General features: G+C 39.9%; 1 protein-coding gene across 1 annotated transcript in view; it reads left to right on the top strand.

Annotated features, from left to right (window-relative positions):
- Smurf2 (SMAD specific E3 ubiquitin protein ligase 2) overlaps nucleotides 1-19,480 on the top strand; it is a 100,143-nt gene that overhangs the window by 52,263 nt on the left and 28,400 nt on the right. The window contains exons 5-9 of the mRNA XM_051158918.1: nucleotides 4,004-4,069; nucleotides 8,843-8,927; nucleotides 11,859-11,942; nucleotides 13,965-14,167; nucleotides 17,388-17,472. Of these exons, the coding sequence (XP_051014875.1) occupies nucleotides 4,004-4,069; nucleotides 8,843-8,927; nucleotides 11,859-11,942; nucleotides 13,965-14,167; nucleotides 17,388-17,472 (523 nt within the window). The remainder of the gene's footprint in view (nucleotides 1-4,003; nucleotides 4,070-8,842; nucleotides 8,928-11,858; nucleotides 11,943-13,964; nucleotides 14,168-17,387; nucleotides 17,473-19,480) is intronic.

Genomic DNA, 19,480 nt, shown 5'->3' with positions numbered 1-19,480 from the left:
TCATACAAATTCCTGGTATGTATTTATTTAATGGGCACAAAATTTTAAACATTTTGGGCTGACAAAATGGTTTGGTGTGTAAGCCAGCCTCCCAGGCTGATAGTGTTCTCTCCCTACCTTTCTCTTTCCATCTCTCCTCCCTCCTTCCTTTTTTCTCCCTTCTCTCTACTCTCCAACACACACTAAATAAACACCTAAGTGTAATTTTTGTTTGTTTGCATTTTTTTTCCGAGACAGGGTTTCTCTGTGTAGTCCTAGACTTGCTTTGTGGACCAGGCTGGCCTCCAACTCACAGTGATCCGCTGCCTCTGCCTTCTGAGTGCTGGGATTAAAGGCATGTGCCACCACGCCCGGCTGTAATATTTTTTTAATTAAGCATTTTAAGGATGTGATACTAGAGGTGAGTCAGAGAGGATGCTTAGCTTCCAGTGAGTTTGTGGTATTCAGAAGTGATTGTCATTTGGGGCTTGTCTTGGACCAGATATAGGCAGCTCTTATCCCTAAAACAGAGAAAGATTATTATTAACTCCTTACATAAACAGAGTTAAATACAAACACCCATGGTGGCACAAGGTACTGCAATGAAGGATGCTTGAGTCCTGTCCTCTAGACTAGAAATTTGCACCATCTCTTTAATGCTCAGGAAGCATTGAGGAAGAGGGGTGGTATGAGGCACAGGATGGAAGAGGGGCTCCAAAATGCCATCTGCTAAGCACAACATGGCCATAGCAACCATGAATTCACAGCAGCCTGTGTGCTGGCACTGAAGGCAGAGAGGCCCAGCCCTTCTAATGTTCAGCTGTAGAGGTGGAAGAGACTTTTGGCCTACCACACAATGCTGATCTGTTTGGTAAGTAACAGATCTTAGGAGAGAAGGAAGAATACTACCCAGTTGTGTACACTGGTGAACCCACCAAGTTCTCATGGTTAGCTTCAAACTTGGAGTTACCAGACGCACTTAAAGACAACTAAGCCAAACAAAACAACAAAGAGATGTGTAGGGAAGAGAGGAGGGAGAGTTGGTAGGGATGGGAAGGAAATAGGAGAGGAGAGTGGCCAGAATACATGATATACATGTATGAAAGTGTAGAAGATCAAGCTTTACTAATGGGGGAGAGAGGATTGATACCAGGAAGGTTAGAAAGAAAGGTACCAGGTTTTTAGCACCCAGTTTTGGTGGATTTTTGAAATGGAAATGAGGTTTTTGTTTTGTTTTTCAAGACAGGGTTTCTCTATGGTTATAGCCATGGCTGTCCTGGACTCACTTTGTAGACCAGGCTGGCCCCAAACTCATAGAGGTCTGCTTGCCTTTCTTTCTGCCTCCTGAGTGCTGGGATTAAAGGTGTGCACCACCACACTGGCTAGGGGGTTTTTATTCTAGATATGAGGGAGAGTACAGTCAGAAGTATCTAGAAGAGTCCAGAGCAGGGAGAGAAAGTAGACTAAACATGTCCACCAGATTAAACCTGGCCATGAGAGGAGAAGAGGGGGTGATGGGCAAGAGTGGAGGACCACTAAAACAGGAAGACAAGAGAGGAAAGAGAGCACATGGCTTGACGGTTTTGTGGGTGGGTTGGTGTCCCCCCTCCACCGGAAGTCTTGCCTGGCTAGGGTGTAGCTACTTTAGTCTCCATGTCCCCCACTGCTAGGAGCCTGAGCTAGAGTCACCTTATATCCTCCCAGGAGCTTACCCTGTCATAGGTCTCCAGCTTGTCTCAGAGATGCACCCTGCCCTTTGGTTTCCCTTCTCTTGCCATGCCCTCTCACCTCTCACACTTGTTCTCCCACATCTGATCGCTTTTCTTGCTCTCCTCCCAACACCCTCTCTCACCTAGTTCCCTCTCTTCATTCACTTCCAATGTCTATTTTATTTCCCCTTTTGAGTTAAACTGAAGCATCCTCCTTTAGGCCTTCCTTGTTACGTAGCTGCTTTGGATCTGTGGATTGTAGCATGGTTATCCTGTACTATATGGCTAATAGCCACTTATAAGTGGCTATGTATGACTGTGTCTTTCTGGGTCTGGGTTATCTCATTACCCTGCCTACAAGATGTGCAGGGATAAAGATAGAGCAGAGATTGAGGGAATGACCAACCAAGGACTGGCCCAACCTGAGACCCACCCCATGGGAGAAAGCCAACCTCTGTCACTATTAAGGATACTCTGCCGTGCTTGTAGACATGGGCTCTGTTGTCTGCTTTTAGGTCACATTCCCCTAGCTGGGCTGCTTTGCCTGGCCTCAGTGGAAGGGGATGTGCGTAGTCCTGATGTGACTTGCTGTACAGGGTGGCTTGGTACCAGGGCAGGGTGGTGGAAGCGTGTTGCTGCTCCCCCTTTCTGAGGAGAAGGGAACAAGAGAAAGGGGCAAGAGGAGGGAGCCTGCTGTGACAGGGACACAAAATAAATAAATAAATAAATAAAGAGAGAGAGAGCATGTGGCTGAAATAGTACTGTTATATAGGAAGAAGGTGGGGGAGGGGGAGATATTTAGGGTAGAGGACAGGGTGTGAAGAGCTGAGAGGAGTCAGGGTGCCAATGTAGATTCTGTGACAGGTATTTGCCATGCTGAGAGAGATTATGAAGGCCAGCATATGCCTTGGTATGCTAACTGGATCACAGTTAGCCATTTGGACCTGACAGGGGTGTCTTTCCATTGGGACATAGTTAGAAATATGTTTTTTTAACAAATATGCCAGTTATTGTCATGAATGCCTGAGCTAATAAAGAAACACATGAATTTTATCTAAGGAAATTAGGAAGCAAAACTATTTTAAGTTTATCTTTGAATGCTACATGGATTAAGAGGTTTTTTTCTTTTTTCTTTTTGTTTTTGTTTTTGTTTGTTGTTTGTTTTGTTTTTTTTTTTTTGGAGACAGGGTTTCTCTGTATAGCCTTGGCTGTCCTGGAGTTACTTTGTAGACCAGGCTGGCCTCAAACTCACAGCGATCCGCCTGCCTCTGCCTCCCGAGTGCTGGGATTAAAGGTGTGCGCCACCACGCCCAGCCTAAGAGATGATTTAAGATGTTAATATGATGCTACAATGAGATGTATCAGTATTGGCCTATTATAGAAAAGGGAGATGACTGAGTTATAGGTTCTGAATCAGAGGCTGAGAAAATCTTAGCTCCTGGGTTGGCATGGTAGTGGGCAATGGGAGAAAAATGTTGGATACAAATGTTAACAGTGTGCAGTTCACCAGGAAGACTTGAAATTTATGAAACATGCCAATGTGCTATAGGGACATTGTTCCTTATAACTTTGGGGGCGGGCCAGTGTTGTGTTGACTTTACAGATGAGGCATCTGAAAGAGCCCTCACCCTAAGTGATTACCTTAAGCCTAGAACTTACAAGTTTTTTCCTCTTTGGTTTCTTCTCTCTCTCACGTTTGTTTGTTTGTTTGTTTGTTTTGAGACAGGGTTTCTCTGTGTAGCCCTGGCTGTCCTGGAACTTGCTCTGTAGATAAGGATGGCATGTGCCGTACTACAGCACTTGGTACTCCTTGGCTTGATACTTATTTTGTGTTCTTTTGGAATGGTTATATTTAATGATGATGATGATGGTGGTGGCATTATTCAGCACTTATGTACCAGGTACTATACTGAGAGTTATATATAATAATCTTGATTTAACCCTTGAAAAAGAATTAGGTGGGTTTTGTTATGTATGAGAAAGCCAGGGCTCGATATAAATTGCTTAGGATCAACAGGTACTGAGAGGTAACTCAGACTGAAGTGATCTGAAAGCTTAAGAGAGAACTGCCTGTCACCAGTATAGTGCACCAGTGCTTCATGGGTTTGGAATCTGGATTTGCCAAAGCTCATTGAGATGTTTAGACACTATATGCAGTTTTAACTACATATGCAGTTACAGAATTTTAAACATTTGTTTTATAATTAACATGATTTTAAAAATAGGTCTGATTTTCAGTGGTCTGTGAAAATTAAGTGTTACAGATTGTAGATGTTGAAATTTCTGATACTAGCTTTTTATTTTTATTTGAATAGATCAGAGGTTGGACCTATGCAAACTGGGGCCAAATGACAATGATACAGTTCGAGGGCAGATTGTAGGTAAGTGTGATATTTTAAAACTCTTGAGTTTTAGCTTCATTCAAACTGCCATAGATCTAAATACTTTTTATTTTTTGTCTTTTTAAGACAGTCTCATATAGCCCAGGCTGTCCTTGAATTTGCTGTCTAGCCAAAGCTGACCTTAAACTTTTAATCCTCCTGCGTTTGTCTCCTGAGTGCAGGTTTTGTGAAGTGCTGTGAATCAAATCCAGCAAATCAAATATATGGTAGGCAAGTGCTCTTACCAACTGAGCTCCATCCTCAGTCTGCTAAACACCTCCTGAATACCTTGTATTGGTATGAATTAAATATGAGCTATGTAAGATGCTATGGTGAGTCCAGTATACAATGTAACTAAACATATGTATCAATTGTATAATATATACTATAATATATAAACATTATATATATATATATATATATATATATATATATATATATATATAAATTATAAAATGCAGGGATGAGGAGATGGCTCAGTGGCTAAGAGCACTTGCTGTACAAGCATGAGGACTAGAGGCCAGATTCCAGCATCCATGTAACAAAAACAAGCCCAGTATGGCACCGTGCATGCTTGTGACTCTTGTGCTGAGAGGAGCAGAGACAGGAGGGTCTCTGGGCTGGAGAGCTGGCTCAGCGGTTAAGAGCCCTGGCTACTCTTCAAGAGGCCCTGGGTTCAATTCCCAGCAACCACATGGTGACTCACAACCGTCTGTAATGGAATGTGAATCCCTCTTTTGTTGTGCATGAAGACAGAGCACTCATATATATTAAATAAATAAATAAATATTTAAAAAATATTTAAAAAACCAAACAACTCTGTCTCTTAACCACTGAGCCATCTCTGTAATCAGGACTCTGTCTCAAAGGAATAGTGTGAAGAGAGCCAGGAAGGCCCGGGGCCCTTCTTTGGTCTGCATGTGTGCACCCCTTGAAGCCCAGCTCCACAATCAGACACACACAGAGACCACAGTAATACAGATACACACTATACTCTAAATGTGATGTAATAAAGAAAAACAGCAGTACTTGTTATTGTAAAGAATTGTTGACACTTTAGGAAGGAGTTCTCTTAAGTATTCGAATGTAGTAGAGTACTGAGATAGATTTCGTGGATGTTACTAATTTTGTCAAAACAACTCTGAAACTAGTTTTTAATAAGAATTGCTAACTGAGGGCTGGAGAGATGGCTCAGCCATTAAAGGCTAGCCTCACAACCAAAAATATAAGAATTGCTAACTGAAAAAAATGACAATGAAATGATAGACTAGCATTAACTGGGGGAAAGGGAGAAATTATCACTCACAAGACACGTGGTGGAAGTGGTCTGATAGACCAGCTTTAACTGGCCTCAAGGGAGTGCTTCAGTCTTAGAGTGGTCAAGATGCACTGTGTAGTAGGACCCTAAGACATACAGCTTTGGGGCTTCTTAAGTGAGAAGGATAATTGCTGTTTCCCCACTTGAGGGTAGAGCAGGATTTAGACTAAAATAATCTTATTATGAATCTATCAGAAAAATATTAATTCCCAATATTTGAATACAAAGATGGAAACTGCCAAAGTAGCCACATAACAAAACACTGTGGCAGTTATCCCTGGAAGTATCTGTAAAACAAGATTATTGATAATTTCTGTTTTTAAACTGAGAAAGGGGAAAATATCTCAAATATAAGTCCGTTCAAATAAACCTGCATGTGATATGCCTGCTGATTTGGTATTCTATGTAATGCTTGCCAGTTAATGGTATGGGTAACAAAAATAGTTTCACTAGCTGCATTATAAAAATCATAAGCTCCACACAGTGCCACATGCTTATAATCCCAGTATTTGGGAGGCTGAGGCAGACATGTCACAGGTAGGAGGCCAGCTTGGACCAGAAGACTATTTCATACCACTTACCTCACATAGCAGACTTGACTTTGTCACATATTAAAAATGGAATTATTAGAATTCACTACATTCATAACTAATATCTTACTTTAATTTATGTATGCATATTTAATATAAAGATCTTGTGTGAAACTGGTTTTCATAATAGAGCCATTAGCAAGAGCGATGTAAATAAACTGTACTAAAAACTTATGAAGTTACAGCATTCTAAAACATAGTATAATTTCATGGTCTTAATCTGGACTTAGACAACACATGCACATACATGTACATGGAAAAGTTGAAGCATATTATGTCTTTCTTTGGCTTATTTGTTCTGTAACCTAGGTTGGTCTTGCACTTACAGTGATGGGAGCTGCCTCAGCCTCCTGAGTGCTGGATTATAGGCATGAGTTCCCATGCCTAGCTAAGATACTCTTTGGGAAAATGGGAAAAAATGCACTAATAAACTAACTTTATTAGTTGGTTTTGATGATTCACATCTATTACTGCAGCGTTCAGGAAGAAGAGGGTAAAGGATCTCAAGTTGAAGGATAGTCTGGGCTGTGTACCAAGAATTTGTCTTCTGGGGCTGGAGAGATGGTTCAGCAGTTAAGGACACTTGTTGTTTTTTCAGAGGAGACCCAAGTTTGGCTCCTGATACCCACATCAGGCATCTTACAACCACCTATTACTCCAGTTCTAGAGAATTTGATGCCCTCTTCTGGCCTTTTTGGGCGCTTGCACTCTCATGGTGTACATGCATACACTATGGTCTGCACACATAAACATAAAATAATTCAATAACATTTAAAAAATCATATCATCAAGAAACCCTAAAAGCCAAAATATATAATTAAATATGCAACCAACCCAAGCACAGTGCTACATACATGTGACCCTGTACTTGCATAGTGAATGTGAGGCCAGCCTGAGCTATATGAAGCCCTGTCTAAAAACATTCCAGTAGGTTGGTGGTGCCACACACCTTTCATCCCACTACTCAGGAGGCAGAGACAGGCAGATCTGCTAGCTTGGTCTACAGAGTGAGTTGTAGCACATCTAGAGCTACACAGGGAAACTATGTCCTAGGGGGGAATCAAAATAAATAAATACATACATACATACATACATACATACATACATACATACATACATACGCACGTACCCACACAAACAAGCAAGACCCAGCATTCTGGAAATTTCACTTATTTTTTTCTCCTATTTTAAAACTAACCAACATAAGGATTTATTACTTTTTAATAAAATGTTTAAATTTATTGAGGAGTAGTATATTACTCCCTCCTTTAAGTTGAACTTAATATAAAGGAGATCTATCTTGAAATTATTTTTTTTTCCCCCAAATTTTAGCCAGGTGTGGTGGCTCATGCATATAAACCCAACATTAAAGCGGATGAAGAAATAGAATTTCCATGAGTTTGAGGGCTGGGTGGGCACCATAGTGAGTTCAAGGCTACTCTTATACATAATGAGACCGTGTGTGTCAAAGAATGAGTGGCTTCTTGCAGACGACCCACTGGGCTTGGTTCTGAGCACCCACATAGTGACTCGTAACCATCCATTAAGTTCCAGGGACCTTACCTCCTCTGATTAGGCCTTCAGTGGTGTACATACACACATGTAGGCAAAACACTTAGACACACAAAATAAATGTATCTTTAAAAATACCTAAAAATAGCACTCCCTCTCCAAATTTGAAGAGCAGGATTTTGAAAGAAGAATCTTTCATTGAAAGAAGAATCTTTGGATATCATATTTTATATGGAAACTTAAGAATTTGATAAAACATTAGGATATGGTCAAATTTGGCTATATTTCTTCTATTTTGGGGGATGATGCCAAAATAGAATTAAGGAATACTAGAACAAGGAAGAACGTGGAGCTGTCGTGTAACCTAACTTCCTCATTATGTAGCCTGCAATTTTGAGAACTTGCACTTATTTAGACGTTATGGTGCTGGTAGGTAGGTGGAGCCTGCTTTTCAGGCTGTGTGCCCTGTTTCCAGCTTCTCAGTAGTAATTTTACACTACATTTCATACTGACATGTTAAAACTCACTGACCCAAGGCTTGCCCCATTGCCGGGATCCAGTGTATTTTTTATAGCTGTTCGGATTTTCAAGAATGCAACTCAAATTCATGGGAATTTTAGACTTACTGTGTTTTCAGACTTTCCTAATGTCTTGTCTCTTAAGTTTAGTGGGTGACTTTATATTGCCTCATTCTGACATTGGAAAAGGCACTAGACTGACTCTTTCCCGAAAAGCATGACAAAATAGAGAAAACACTGATTTTTAATAGCACTTCTAGGGGCTAGAAAGATGGCTCAGTGGTTAAGAGCACCTTCCAGAGGTTCAAAGTTCAATTCCTGGCTGCCACATGGTGGTTCACAACCATCTGTAATGGAATCTGAGTCCCTGTTCTGGTATGCATGAAGACAGAACACTCATATACATAAAATAAATAAATAAGTCTTTAATATCACTTTTAAAGGAAAGTCTATGGGAAAAGAAGTTACAGATTTTAGTAGAAACGAAGGAATTCATTCTAAACTTGCTTACTTTTAGTTTCTGCAGTACTGGGAATTGAACCCAGAGCCTCATGCATGCTAGAACACTGTCACTGAACTACATCTTCAGCTCAATCATTGTAAAGTATTCAAATAATCTACATTTTATGTTACCTGTTTTTCTGAGACAAGGCTTCTTTAGATGTCCAAGTTGACCTCCAACTTGCTATGTGCCCAGGCTAATGTCAGACTTCCAGCAATCCTTCAGAGCTGCGATTACAGATAAGCACTACCACCCTTGCCTTAAGACGGGTGTTTAGCTTGACAGAGCTAAAAAGCACTGTCATAGTCTTAATAATGTTCTTGTTTTTAATAGTAAGTCTTCAGTCCAGAGACCGAATAGGCACTGGAGGACAAGTTGTGGACTGCAGTCGTTTGTTTGATAATGATTTACCAGATGGGTAAGTGAGCATCACCAGTCATTAGAGAATGCGGCAGTTTAGGCTAGTCATCAGGGGCTTGGTGTTTGTGATGCATGTACTTTAGGAATTTCTATGGTCAGATCCGGAAAGTAGATTCTTCCTTTGCTTGGAAAATTAGAAGAACATGCCACAAGTGATGTTCAATTTAATTTTGAAAAGTTTTGAAAAGGAAACAAAGGAAATTTCTCATCAGATATTACTCTTCTATAAATTTATTTAAAGAAAAAAGTCTTTTCCTTAATTATCTAAAACAGGGCATACACAAGTACTAAATTTGAATATTGCTTTATTTTTAGAGGTAAGGAAAAGAGAATTGAGTAATAGTAATTGTAAGATTGTGACATTTAGTGAAGTATATTTGTGAATAACTTTGCCAAGCAGTTCACATGTATGATGTCATTTACTTCTTGTGGTAGTAAAGGCAGTGTATAGTAATCACCTGCGTTCTGGGCCTCATTCTTCTGCTAATTGATGTTATCACCTTAATTTATTTAACTTTTGTTAGCTTTAACAAGATGATTGATAGGAGTCCATATGCCATAAATTGGTGCAAGGGTTAGATAAACTCATCCACATAAGCCATCTTGCACGCCTTTAATCCCAGCACTTGGGAGGCAGAGGCAGGTGGATCTCTTGAGTTTGAGGCCACCTGGGTCTACTTAGTGAATTCTAGAACATCCAGGGCTATATGGTGAGACCCTGTCTTGAAAACAAAACAAAACTAAAGACAAAACTAAAAAACAGGTACTTAATAATTAGCTACTTTTCCCTGTTAATACTATTGTTCTCATTTTACAACAAAGAAAATGGAGAACAATGTAAATCATTTGCCTACGGCCATGTAGGAAGTGGGGGAGCTGCATCTTATGTAAGTCTTAATTCCCAGCTCATGAATTTTATCAGTATTGTCCACTTTTTATACTAAGTCTGATACTTTACTGATTTTTTTTTAAATTTCAAAATCTTTTTAGTAAACCTCAATGAGTTATAACTTAAAACAAGTTGTGCCCACTTACAGTAGATGTAGTTAATTGGTTAACTTTTAGCTCAAATTATTAGTTTAAACTTTTATCATATTTATTTGTGTGAATTTTTATGTGTATTGAGCTAAGGTGCATATGTGGAGGTCAGAAGACAACTTTTGTGGGTTGGTTCTCTCTTCTTACCATATGGATCCTCAGACTCAAATACAAGTTATTGCTTGACAGCAAGTACCTTTATCCATCCAGCCATCTTGGTAGCTTTATTTTGACAAAAGATATACAAGTTCTGGTGTTCTGGTGTTAAAAATTCCTAAAATTATCCTAGGCATAGTGACTCATTCTAGTAAATCTCAGTGATTTGGACGTTGAGGTTGGAGGATATGGATTTTAAGGTCTGCTTGGAGTGCATAGTGAGATCCAAAGTATTGTGAGTTATATAGTGAGACACTATTTCAAAAACAAAAACATCATGTTAGGGGCTGGAGAGATACCCACCAGATAAAAGAGCTTGTCCTTCTTACAGAGGACTGTAATTGAGCTCCAAGTACATTGGGTGGCTCACAACCATCTGTGACTCTAGTTCCAGGAGATCCAACATCCTCATCTTGCCTCCTTGTGTACTTAAACACACATGAACATATACAGGCACAGATGCACACAGGTACACAAAAATACATCTTAAAAACAAATCAATTGATGCTGCAGAAATGGGTCAGTGACTAAGAACATGTGCTCCAGGTGATCTGATGCCCTCTTCTGGTCTTTTGTGGCACTGCACAGAAATAAAAATAAAATAAATCATAAAATCAATTGAAAAATTAATATAAGGGTTGGTATAGATGGTTTAGGTGCTTGCCACCTAGCCTGACAATGTGAACTTCACTTCAGACCCACATGGTGGAAGGGGAAAGAACAATTTCCATAAGTTGCCCTCTGACCTGCATATTGTGCTATGGCATTTGCACCCTCACACATATTCAGGTAAATATGCGCATACAATAAGTAAATGTACACATCTTAAACTGATAAAAATAGATTTATAGATTATTTTAGCTTTTAAAGTGTTTTAAATCATGTGGAGATGTGTATGTCTGTGCATGTGCTTGTGTACCCATTGGAGTTGGACTTAAACGGATAGTTGTTGAGCCACCTGATGCTGGGAACTGAACTTGGGCCCTCTGGAAGAGCAGCAAGTACCCTTAACCACCGAGCCTTTTCTCCAGCCCTTTGTTTTAGCTTCTTGATGTAAGTTTGTTACTTCTTTTTTGAAAATGAGGAAGATTCTGTTTTTCACAGGAAGTTAAGGATAAAAGAATATACCAATATAAGACTTAACTACTTGCTGATTACTATACTTTAATTGGCTTAGACTTTCAAAAGCTTTTTTATGGTAAAATTTAATTTTTTAAAAAAATTATGAGGCTGGTCTACAAAATGAGTCTAGGACAGCCAAGGCTACACAGAGAAACCTTGTCTTGAAAAACCAAAAACCAAAACCAAAACCAAACAAACAAAAATTATAAGGGAATTAAATTTTTTTTGACTAATTAGATGCCAGTCCTTCATTATTTGCTTAATTGCTGTAGGATTTGATAAATTTTTTGGTCAGTGTCTCAGTTCAGGCATTTACCACAAAATTCTTGGAAAATTATTGTCAATTTAAGTGTTATTAAAGATTTTTAACAGTTCTCAGTTTGGCTGATAGAAAAATATGACCTCAGCAAAAAAAGCTCAGAGTTCTGTAACCACTATTGTGCAGGTCTCATGAAGCTGAAAAAATAGCAGCTTTTATGAACTGATCTTGGAGGCTGTCTCCCGTGGTTTGTGATAAAGAGCTTTTCTGGCTCAGGGGTTGCACAGAAAACATTCCAAGTCTCACGTCTGGCTAGCACCTATTAATGCCTTATTTCTCAATTTTTTATTGCAGTTGGGAAGAAAGGCGCACTGCTTCTGGAAGAATCCAGTATCTAAATCATATAACAAGAACTACACAGTGGGAACGCCCAACACGGTAAAATCATACAAGTATTTTTTATGAGCTGTACTATCCCTTCCTGGATTTCTGTCTGTTATCTCTCACCTTTCTTTGATTTCCCCATTGCTTTATACTAATATAAGCCATTAGGTCTTAGAGTTAGCACTGTTATTATTTTTAAATATTTAAATTTTATTTTATAATGTAATTACAATGGCTATATTTGAATTACAATTACTTCTTTTAGTTTTTGAACCAATGTCTTTTCACGTAGCCTTGGCTGTCTGGGAACTTGACTATGTGTAGACCAGGCTGGCTGCAAACTCATAGAAATCCTCCTGCCTCTGCCTCCTGGGTGCTCAGATTAAAGTCACCACAACCCACCATAACAGCATAAATGATTTATACTTATGTCAATGTTTAAGTGAAACCAGCTTTCTAACTGATCTGTAATTCCCTTAGTAATTGTTAGATTGAAAATGAGCTTTTGGGGTCTGGAGAGTCTTCCAGAAGACTTAGATACAATTCCCAGCCACCTACATGGTGGCTCATGATTGTCTGTATCTCCAGTTTCAGGGAATCTGAAGTCCTCTTCCGGCTTTCATGAGCACCAGGCACTCAGTGTGATACACACATGTAGGCAAAATACACACACACATAAAGTAATTTAAAAAGAGAGCTCTTAGTGTGGGTTTGGTGGCTTCTACCTCTAGTCCCATTGCCCAGGAGGCTGAAGCAGGAGAATTGCTATGAAGTGCAGGCCAGCCTTGGCTCCTGTGAGACCCTGCCTCAAGAAAAGGAAATGGATCCTTGGGCTGGAGATACAGTTCAGTGGTAGAGAACATGCCTAGCCTGTGTGATATCCTAGGTTTCCTACCTAGTGCTAACAAAACCAGTGAAAATGGACTCTTCATTAAATTCCTTGATGAGACAAACTAGCTTCTTTATTCGATAATATTTATTAAGCTACTACTATTCCTTATATGTTAATGACAGAGTGACAGGGCTGTTTATAAATAAACCACCTAAACTTCCCTCCTTCCAGCAATATTTTAGGGGACAATGAACAGAAACCCATGTGCAAATAAGAAAATACCAGAGATAACTAATTGCTGTGCTGGGGAGCTAAGGCAGTGCACAGTTCTTCCTGACTTAATGATTGGGATTCTCTGTCAGTGAAATTGAAAATACCACTAAGTCAAAAACTATGTTTAACATGTATACTTTATCACATGTAGCTAACTGTAGAGTAGCTGTTGCTTATCCTCCTGATGAGTAGGTGACAGCTGCTGCTGCTGTTACCCAGTAGTTTGAAGGTCTCCATACCATTTGCATCACTCACTAGCCCAGGAAAAAATAGAAAATTTCAAGTGGACTTTTGACTGACTGCTGATGGCTTTTAATGACCAGTGGACCTGTATGTAGTGGCCCATGCCTACAATCCTGATTCTCAGGAGGCTGAGGCAAATGGATTGCAGTGGTCACGGCCAGCCTGTACTAGAGAATGAGATCTTGTCCCCCAAAACAAAACGAAATTTTAAGTTGTACCATTATAAATTGGAAACTATTTGCTTTCAAGTTGTAGGGTGAGTGCTTTACACTAAGATCTTCCAGAAGGTGGTGCTTACGCATAAACTGTGTTTTGAGTGACGAAGAGCCATCCCTAGCAAGAGTTCCTGTTTCCAAGGCCTAATGGTCAGATGACTTGGACAAATTAAGGAGTGGAGGCACAGCTGCTTGTCAGCAGGCGTGTGGGAAGGAGAGTGATGGAAGGCCTTATCCAAGTCCTTGTGCCTAGTGACCAGTAGCAGCAAGCAGTAGTGACCAACAAAGCATGTATGGATATTTAAAAAATTAATTGTAGTAGGACTTGAGTTTCTTTGGTCCATAAGGAGTTTAAGCTTGCCCTTACAAAGGTTCTTAAATTCATCGTGTTTACTTTAGTCATCTCATTTTCTTGCCCGATTTACTATATTGTTACTATAGTGAATGTGTTGTCTAGAAAACTATTTTTGATGTCTAAATTGGTAACCTTTTTCTCTTGTCACTTTTCAATAGACCGGCGTCAGAATATTCTAGTCCCGGCAGACCTCTTAGCTGCTTTGTGGATGAGAATACTCCAATTACTGGAACAAATGGTGCAACATGTGGACAGTCTTCAGACCCTAGGCTAGCAGAGAGAAGAGTCAGGTCCCAGAGACACAGGAATTACATGAGCAGGACACACTTACATGCTCCTCCAGACCTACCAGAAGGCTATGGTATGAAGCCTGCAAACATTCAGCTTGCTTTAAGGAAGTTAGATAGCCTGGCATAGTGGCGCACGCCTTTAATCCCAGCACTTGGGAAGCAGAGGCAGGTGCATCTTGGTGAGTTCGAGGCCAGCCTGGTATACTCAGTGAGTCCAGGACAGCAAGGGCTATGCTATTACACAGAGAAACCCTGTCTCGGAAAACCAAAAAGAGAAAGTCAGAGAACCAGCTTTTAAAAATTTTTTGAGACAAGATTTCTCTTTTTAGCCCTGTCTGTCCTGGAACTTGCTCTGTAGACCAGGCTGACCTCAAAACTCACAGAGATCCACCTGCCTCCAGCTATCCCAAGAGCTGGGATTAAAGGCATGAGCTACCACTGCTTGGCCAGAGAACTAACCTTTAAAAGTTGCTATTGTTGTCTGTTTTGAGATAGGGCCCAGACTGGTCTCAAACTCACAGTGTATCCAGAGTGCCCTTGAACTCCTGATATTCCTCTGTCCACTCCGCACACACCGGTGTTATAGGTACACCACCACACTGTACTTTAGAATATTGACACAAAGTTTTTGCCTTTTTTGAGACAGGCTCTCTCTGTGTAGCCTTGGCTGTCCTGGACTCGCTTTGTAGACCAGGCTGGCCTTGAACTCACAGTGATCCACCTGCCTCTGCTGGGATTAAAGACGTGCTCCACCACGCCTGGCTCTGAAAGTTAATAAGGTCTGGGGATGCTAGCATGCTCAAGACCCTCTGTTCATCTTGAGTGTATATGTCGAATGGTGACAGAAGACACATACTACACTGGATATAGAGATATGAGAGGTGTGGGGAGGAAAAGAAAAAGAGAACGCGTGAGTTACTACTCAGGGTTTAGGGATTCTGTGTGAAAAATAGATACAGCCTCCAATTTTAAAAGTCTGTAATGGCTAGAAGATCATCTGACCAACAGTTTGACCATAGCAAGCCATTTATGAACCGTAGCTTTTATGCTTATTTATAATAAAATGTGATAAATACTAATTAGAGCTATTATAGAAACTGATGGAACGAAATGAGACTACTTTGCAAGTAGACACTATTATAAAGGTATGGCGGTATTATTGTACAGGCTACCTTAACTTAGACCTTTAGCCTGGCTTTTGGAGCAGTTACTGATTTCCTTTTCCACCTAACCAACACTGTAGATATAGGCTGATGATGACACCTAATGACCAATACTGGGAACTACATTTTCTAAGTTATTTTATTTTTACTATAGAATTTTAATAAAAACTATTTTACAAATGAATGATAATTTTATCTTAAAATAAAATTTAGCCTCGTATTTTGAAAACAATTTTTCCATCTAACTGCTCTGTCCCACAGTTGTCTTGCCATGCAGTGAACAGTTCTAGAATGGGAAACAGACTGGCTTTGCTTTGTTACCAATCATATTATTTAACCTTTGAAAACCTACGTGTTTTGTTTTGTTTGCTTTGTTTTTGTTTTTTGTTTTATTTGTTTGTTTGTTTGTTTTTTGAGATAGGGTCTTTCTGTTAGCCTTGACTGTCCTGGACTCGCTTTGTAGACTAGGCTGGCCTCAAACTCACCTGCCTCTGCCTCTCCAGTGCTGGGATTAAAGGGGTGGGCCACCACACCCAGCTAAAACCTACGTTTTATCTTCTGTAAAATGAGAGGAATAATAGTAACAACTCTGTAGGTTTGTTGCAAGAAATAAATGACACATAAGTTCCAGTGAAGTATCTAACTGTGTCTGGCATAAAAAGCAAGTTAGGAAAATGTATCTGTTGTTACTAACACTTGGAGATAATTCCCATGGAGGTTATCAGCCAGGTTATGTGGAGTAAAGGTGAATTATATTTTTACAATGTGCATGATTTGAGTTGAGATGTTCCTTGTAAGAATAAAGCAGGGGAATACTAAAGCTGCCAGGCTGAAGTTTTTGTGGGTGCTGTCAGCTTTGGGTTTTCCTTGGTGTTTGGGATTGAATGTAGGCAAATACGATCACTGAGCTTTCTTCTGGTCCTTGGAATTGTCCTTAAGGTTGAAGTTGTTCATTGACTTCCTGATCTATAGCTATAGTGTGCTCTGATATAATCGGTAGCTTTAGTGCCTTACACATTGACGCTTATCACTATATTTCATTAAAATGAGTTTCTGTGCAAAAGACAACAATTAAAACATAACACTTGAAGAAGTTCTCTTACAGATTCTTTTTACTTTGGTTTCTCTACTCCCAGGCTTTGAAGGCATACTTTCTTCCTCCCCTTCCGACCATGCACTCCTCTTTCCATGTGCTTTTTAAAATCAGTTTTGGTCTAATTTGGTTTTTCCAGACAGTGTTTCTCTGTATAAAAAGCCCTGGCTCTCCTGGACTCCCTTTGTAGACCAGGTTGGCCTTGAACTCACAGAGATCCTTCTGCCTCTGCCTCCTGTGTTGGGATTAAAGGTGTGCGCCATCACACCAGGCCTTTAATCCGTGTTATGACTATGTGATGTGCTTTGTTTACTGCTTCTGCTTCCTGCATGCTGAGAGATTGCAAGTTTGTGACACTTTGCTTGCAGCCCGGGAAGAATCTTTATATATCTCTGTTAAGAAAAGAGAAATCAAGCCGGCAGTGGTGGCGCACGCCTTTAATCCCAGCACTCGGGAGGCAGAGGCTGACGGATCGCTGTGAGTTTGAGGCCAGCCTGGTCTACAAAGTGAGTCCAGGACAGCCAAGGAGAGAGACAGAGACAGACAGAGACAGAGAGAGACAGACAGACAGACGTGTGTGTCACAAATTTGGGTATAAAATTGCCATAGTAAAATTCATCAGTCTAAAAGTCTTGAAAATCTAAAATGCTCTGTTGAAATGTTTTTATGGTGGTCAGCCTCTTCCTCTGAGTTGTCTGCTTGCTCTTGGGGTACTGGCTATACCGGATGACCAGAGATCAAACAAATGATTTGTTTTGAGGCAGTTCTCACTATGTGGACCAGCCTGGCTTCAAACCATAGAAATCTGCTTGCCTCTTCGTCGTGGGTGTTGGCATCCACCATGCCTGTTTGAACAAATATTTGTGAAGCGTTTTTTGTTGTTGTTGTTTTTGGGGGGGGGTTGTTGTTGTTGTTTTTTATTTAAAAAATTGCCAAATTGGGAGATTTTTGTTCTATTAGAATATCATTCATTTAATGGTGTTTGATTGAATATGAAAAGCTGAGTATGATTTTATTATTTTCTTTATTTTACAGAGCAGAGGACAACGCAGCAAGGTCAGGTATATTTCTTACATACTCAGACTGGTGTGAGCACGTGGCATGATCCACGAGTGCCTCGGTAAGAACATATCTTAAGTATTCTTGGTTTTGTTTTGCTTTTTGAGACTGGGTCTTACTGTATAGCTTGACTGGTATGGACTGGCTATGTAGACCACATTGGCTTTGAACTCACAAAAATCCACTTTTCTATGTCTCCCAAGTGCTGGGATTAAAGATATGAGTTACCAACCATGAAGATCCATTTCACCCAGGATTTCCTGATTAAAAAATACTAATTTCTAAAAACAGTTTTCTAAAAGTTTGATTCTTCCTGATAGCGTTTGATCTTGATACTTAGTAGAAAGTCTAGCTACTGTCTGTAGTCTCACCCCAGTTTCCTGGTAGTCTAAGACTCCTTTCCCCTGAGCACCCCTGATAAAAAATCAGGGCAAAATACATGTCTTTGGGAGTTTGAAAAGTAATTTCAGGAAAAACATGGAAACATACCCTTAAAAAAAGCAGAAGGGGCAAAAGTAGTAGACACTATACTTCATTGCCCACGGTGTAATCTTAGCACCTGAGCCAAGACCCATCCTACCCAGTGATTTGTTACAATTTTATGTAAACAATTTATGTTTCAAATAATGAAGTTTTCAGACATTACTTATTTTGAGTTATTTTCCAGTGATCCATATACAAAGTACCAAGTAGTCTAGCTGAAGCTGCAAAAAGGCTTGAATTCTAATTGGAATCAACTCTGTAGTGCACATACACATTTACATAATGAAGAGTTTTATATACAAAATACCAGTCTGATCCAAAAAACAAGCCAGGCCATTTGTGGGGGATCAAGAGATCTTTCTTCTTCAAGCTTATGTCCAAACCTCTGTTATGTAGTTGAATCAAAAACATATGGGCCTGCCTAATCTAGGGCTGCTTTGATACTGTGTCTTAGAAACAAAATGACTGTAATGAAAATATTTTACTTTGTTACATAGTTTAGAATTAGAATCTTTTGAGGGTGACAACCCAGAAAATGTACTACTATTCTATCAAGTTTGCTGTTTCTATGTCTCCACAATGGTAGTTTTCTCCCTCCTCCCCTCCTCTGTCTCCCCCCCTCTCCTTCCCTCCCTCCCCTCCTTCTCCCCCCTCAATAAAATGAATCATTTTGTTTGTTTGTTTGCTTGCTTTTCTTTTTGTTTTTCAAGACAGGGTTTCTCTGTGTAGCCCTGACTGTTCTAAACTCACTTTGTAGACCAGGCTAGCCTAGAACTCACAGAGATCCACCTGCCTCTGCCTCCCAAGTGCTGGGATTAAAGGCATGAGCCATCACCACCTGAAAAAAATGAATGATTTTTAAAACGTCATATTAGGATATAGAAACTTAAGGACCTGAAGTTTAGAACTCAGTGTTTTGTTAAATTGAGCTCAATCTCTGGTCGTGGTGGTACATACCTTTAATCCTAGCATTGGGGAGCTAGAGACAGGGGGATCTCTGAGTTCAAGGCCAGCCTGGTCTACAAAACAAGTCCAGTACAGCCAAGGCTACACAGAGAGACCCTGAAGATTACACAATCACCTTCCCACATAAAATGATAAAATGTAAACAAAAATCAGGCATGGTAGGGTATGCCTTTAAATCCAGCTCTCAGGAAGCAGAAGTAGCAGATCCAGATATTTGTAAATTCTAGCCTATCCTGGTCTACATAGCAAGTTCTGGTCAGCCAGAGCTACATAATACATGAGACCCAGTTTAAAGAAAGAAAGAAGAAAAGAAAAGAAAAACAAAAAGGTTTGTGTTGAAGGCCCAGCAGAGTTATGATGCACACATACAATCCCAGCACTTAGGGAGCAGAACCAGGAAAGTCACAGGCTTCAGGCCAGCCTTAGGGTACATGGTGAGAGTCTGTCCTAAACTAAGAACAGGAAAAATTTTATGTGGAGGAATGATATCTATATGTGAATAAGACTTTGAATTAATAATGCCCTGGTTTTTGTTTTGTTTGTTTTGTTTCTTTGTCTCTATGCCCCAATTATCTTTGAAAGTTGTATTTTGTCTTTTGTTTTGGAGCATCTTTTAGCAG

The sequence above is a fragment of the Acomys russatus genome, chromosome 16 (genome assembly GCF_903995435.1).
Source record: "Acomys russatus chromosome 16, mAcoRus1.1, whole genome shotgun sequence".
Lineage (NCBI taxonomy): Eukaryota > Metazoa > Chordata > Mammalia > Rodentia > Muridae > Acomys > Acomys russatus.
Note: the sequence above shows the minus strand (reverse complement) of the source record. Positions and strands in the feature narration are given on the sequence as shown.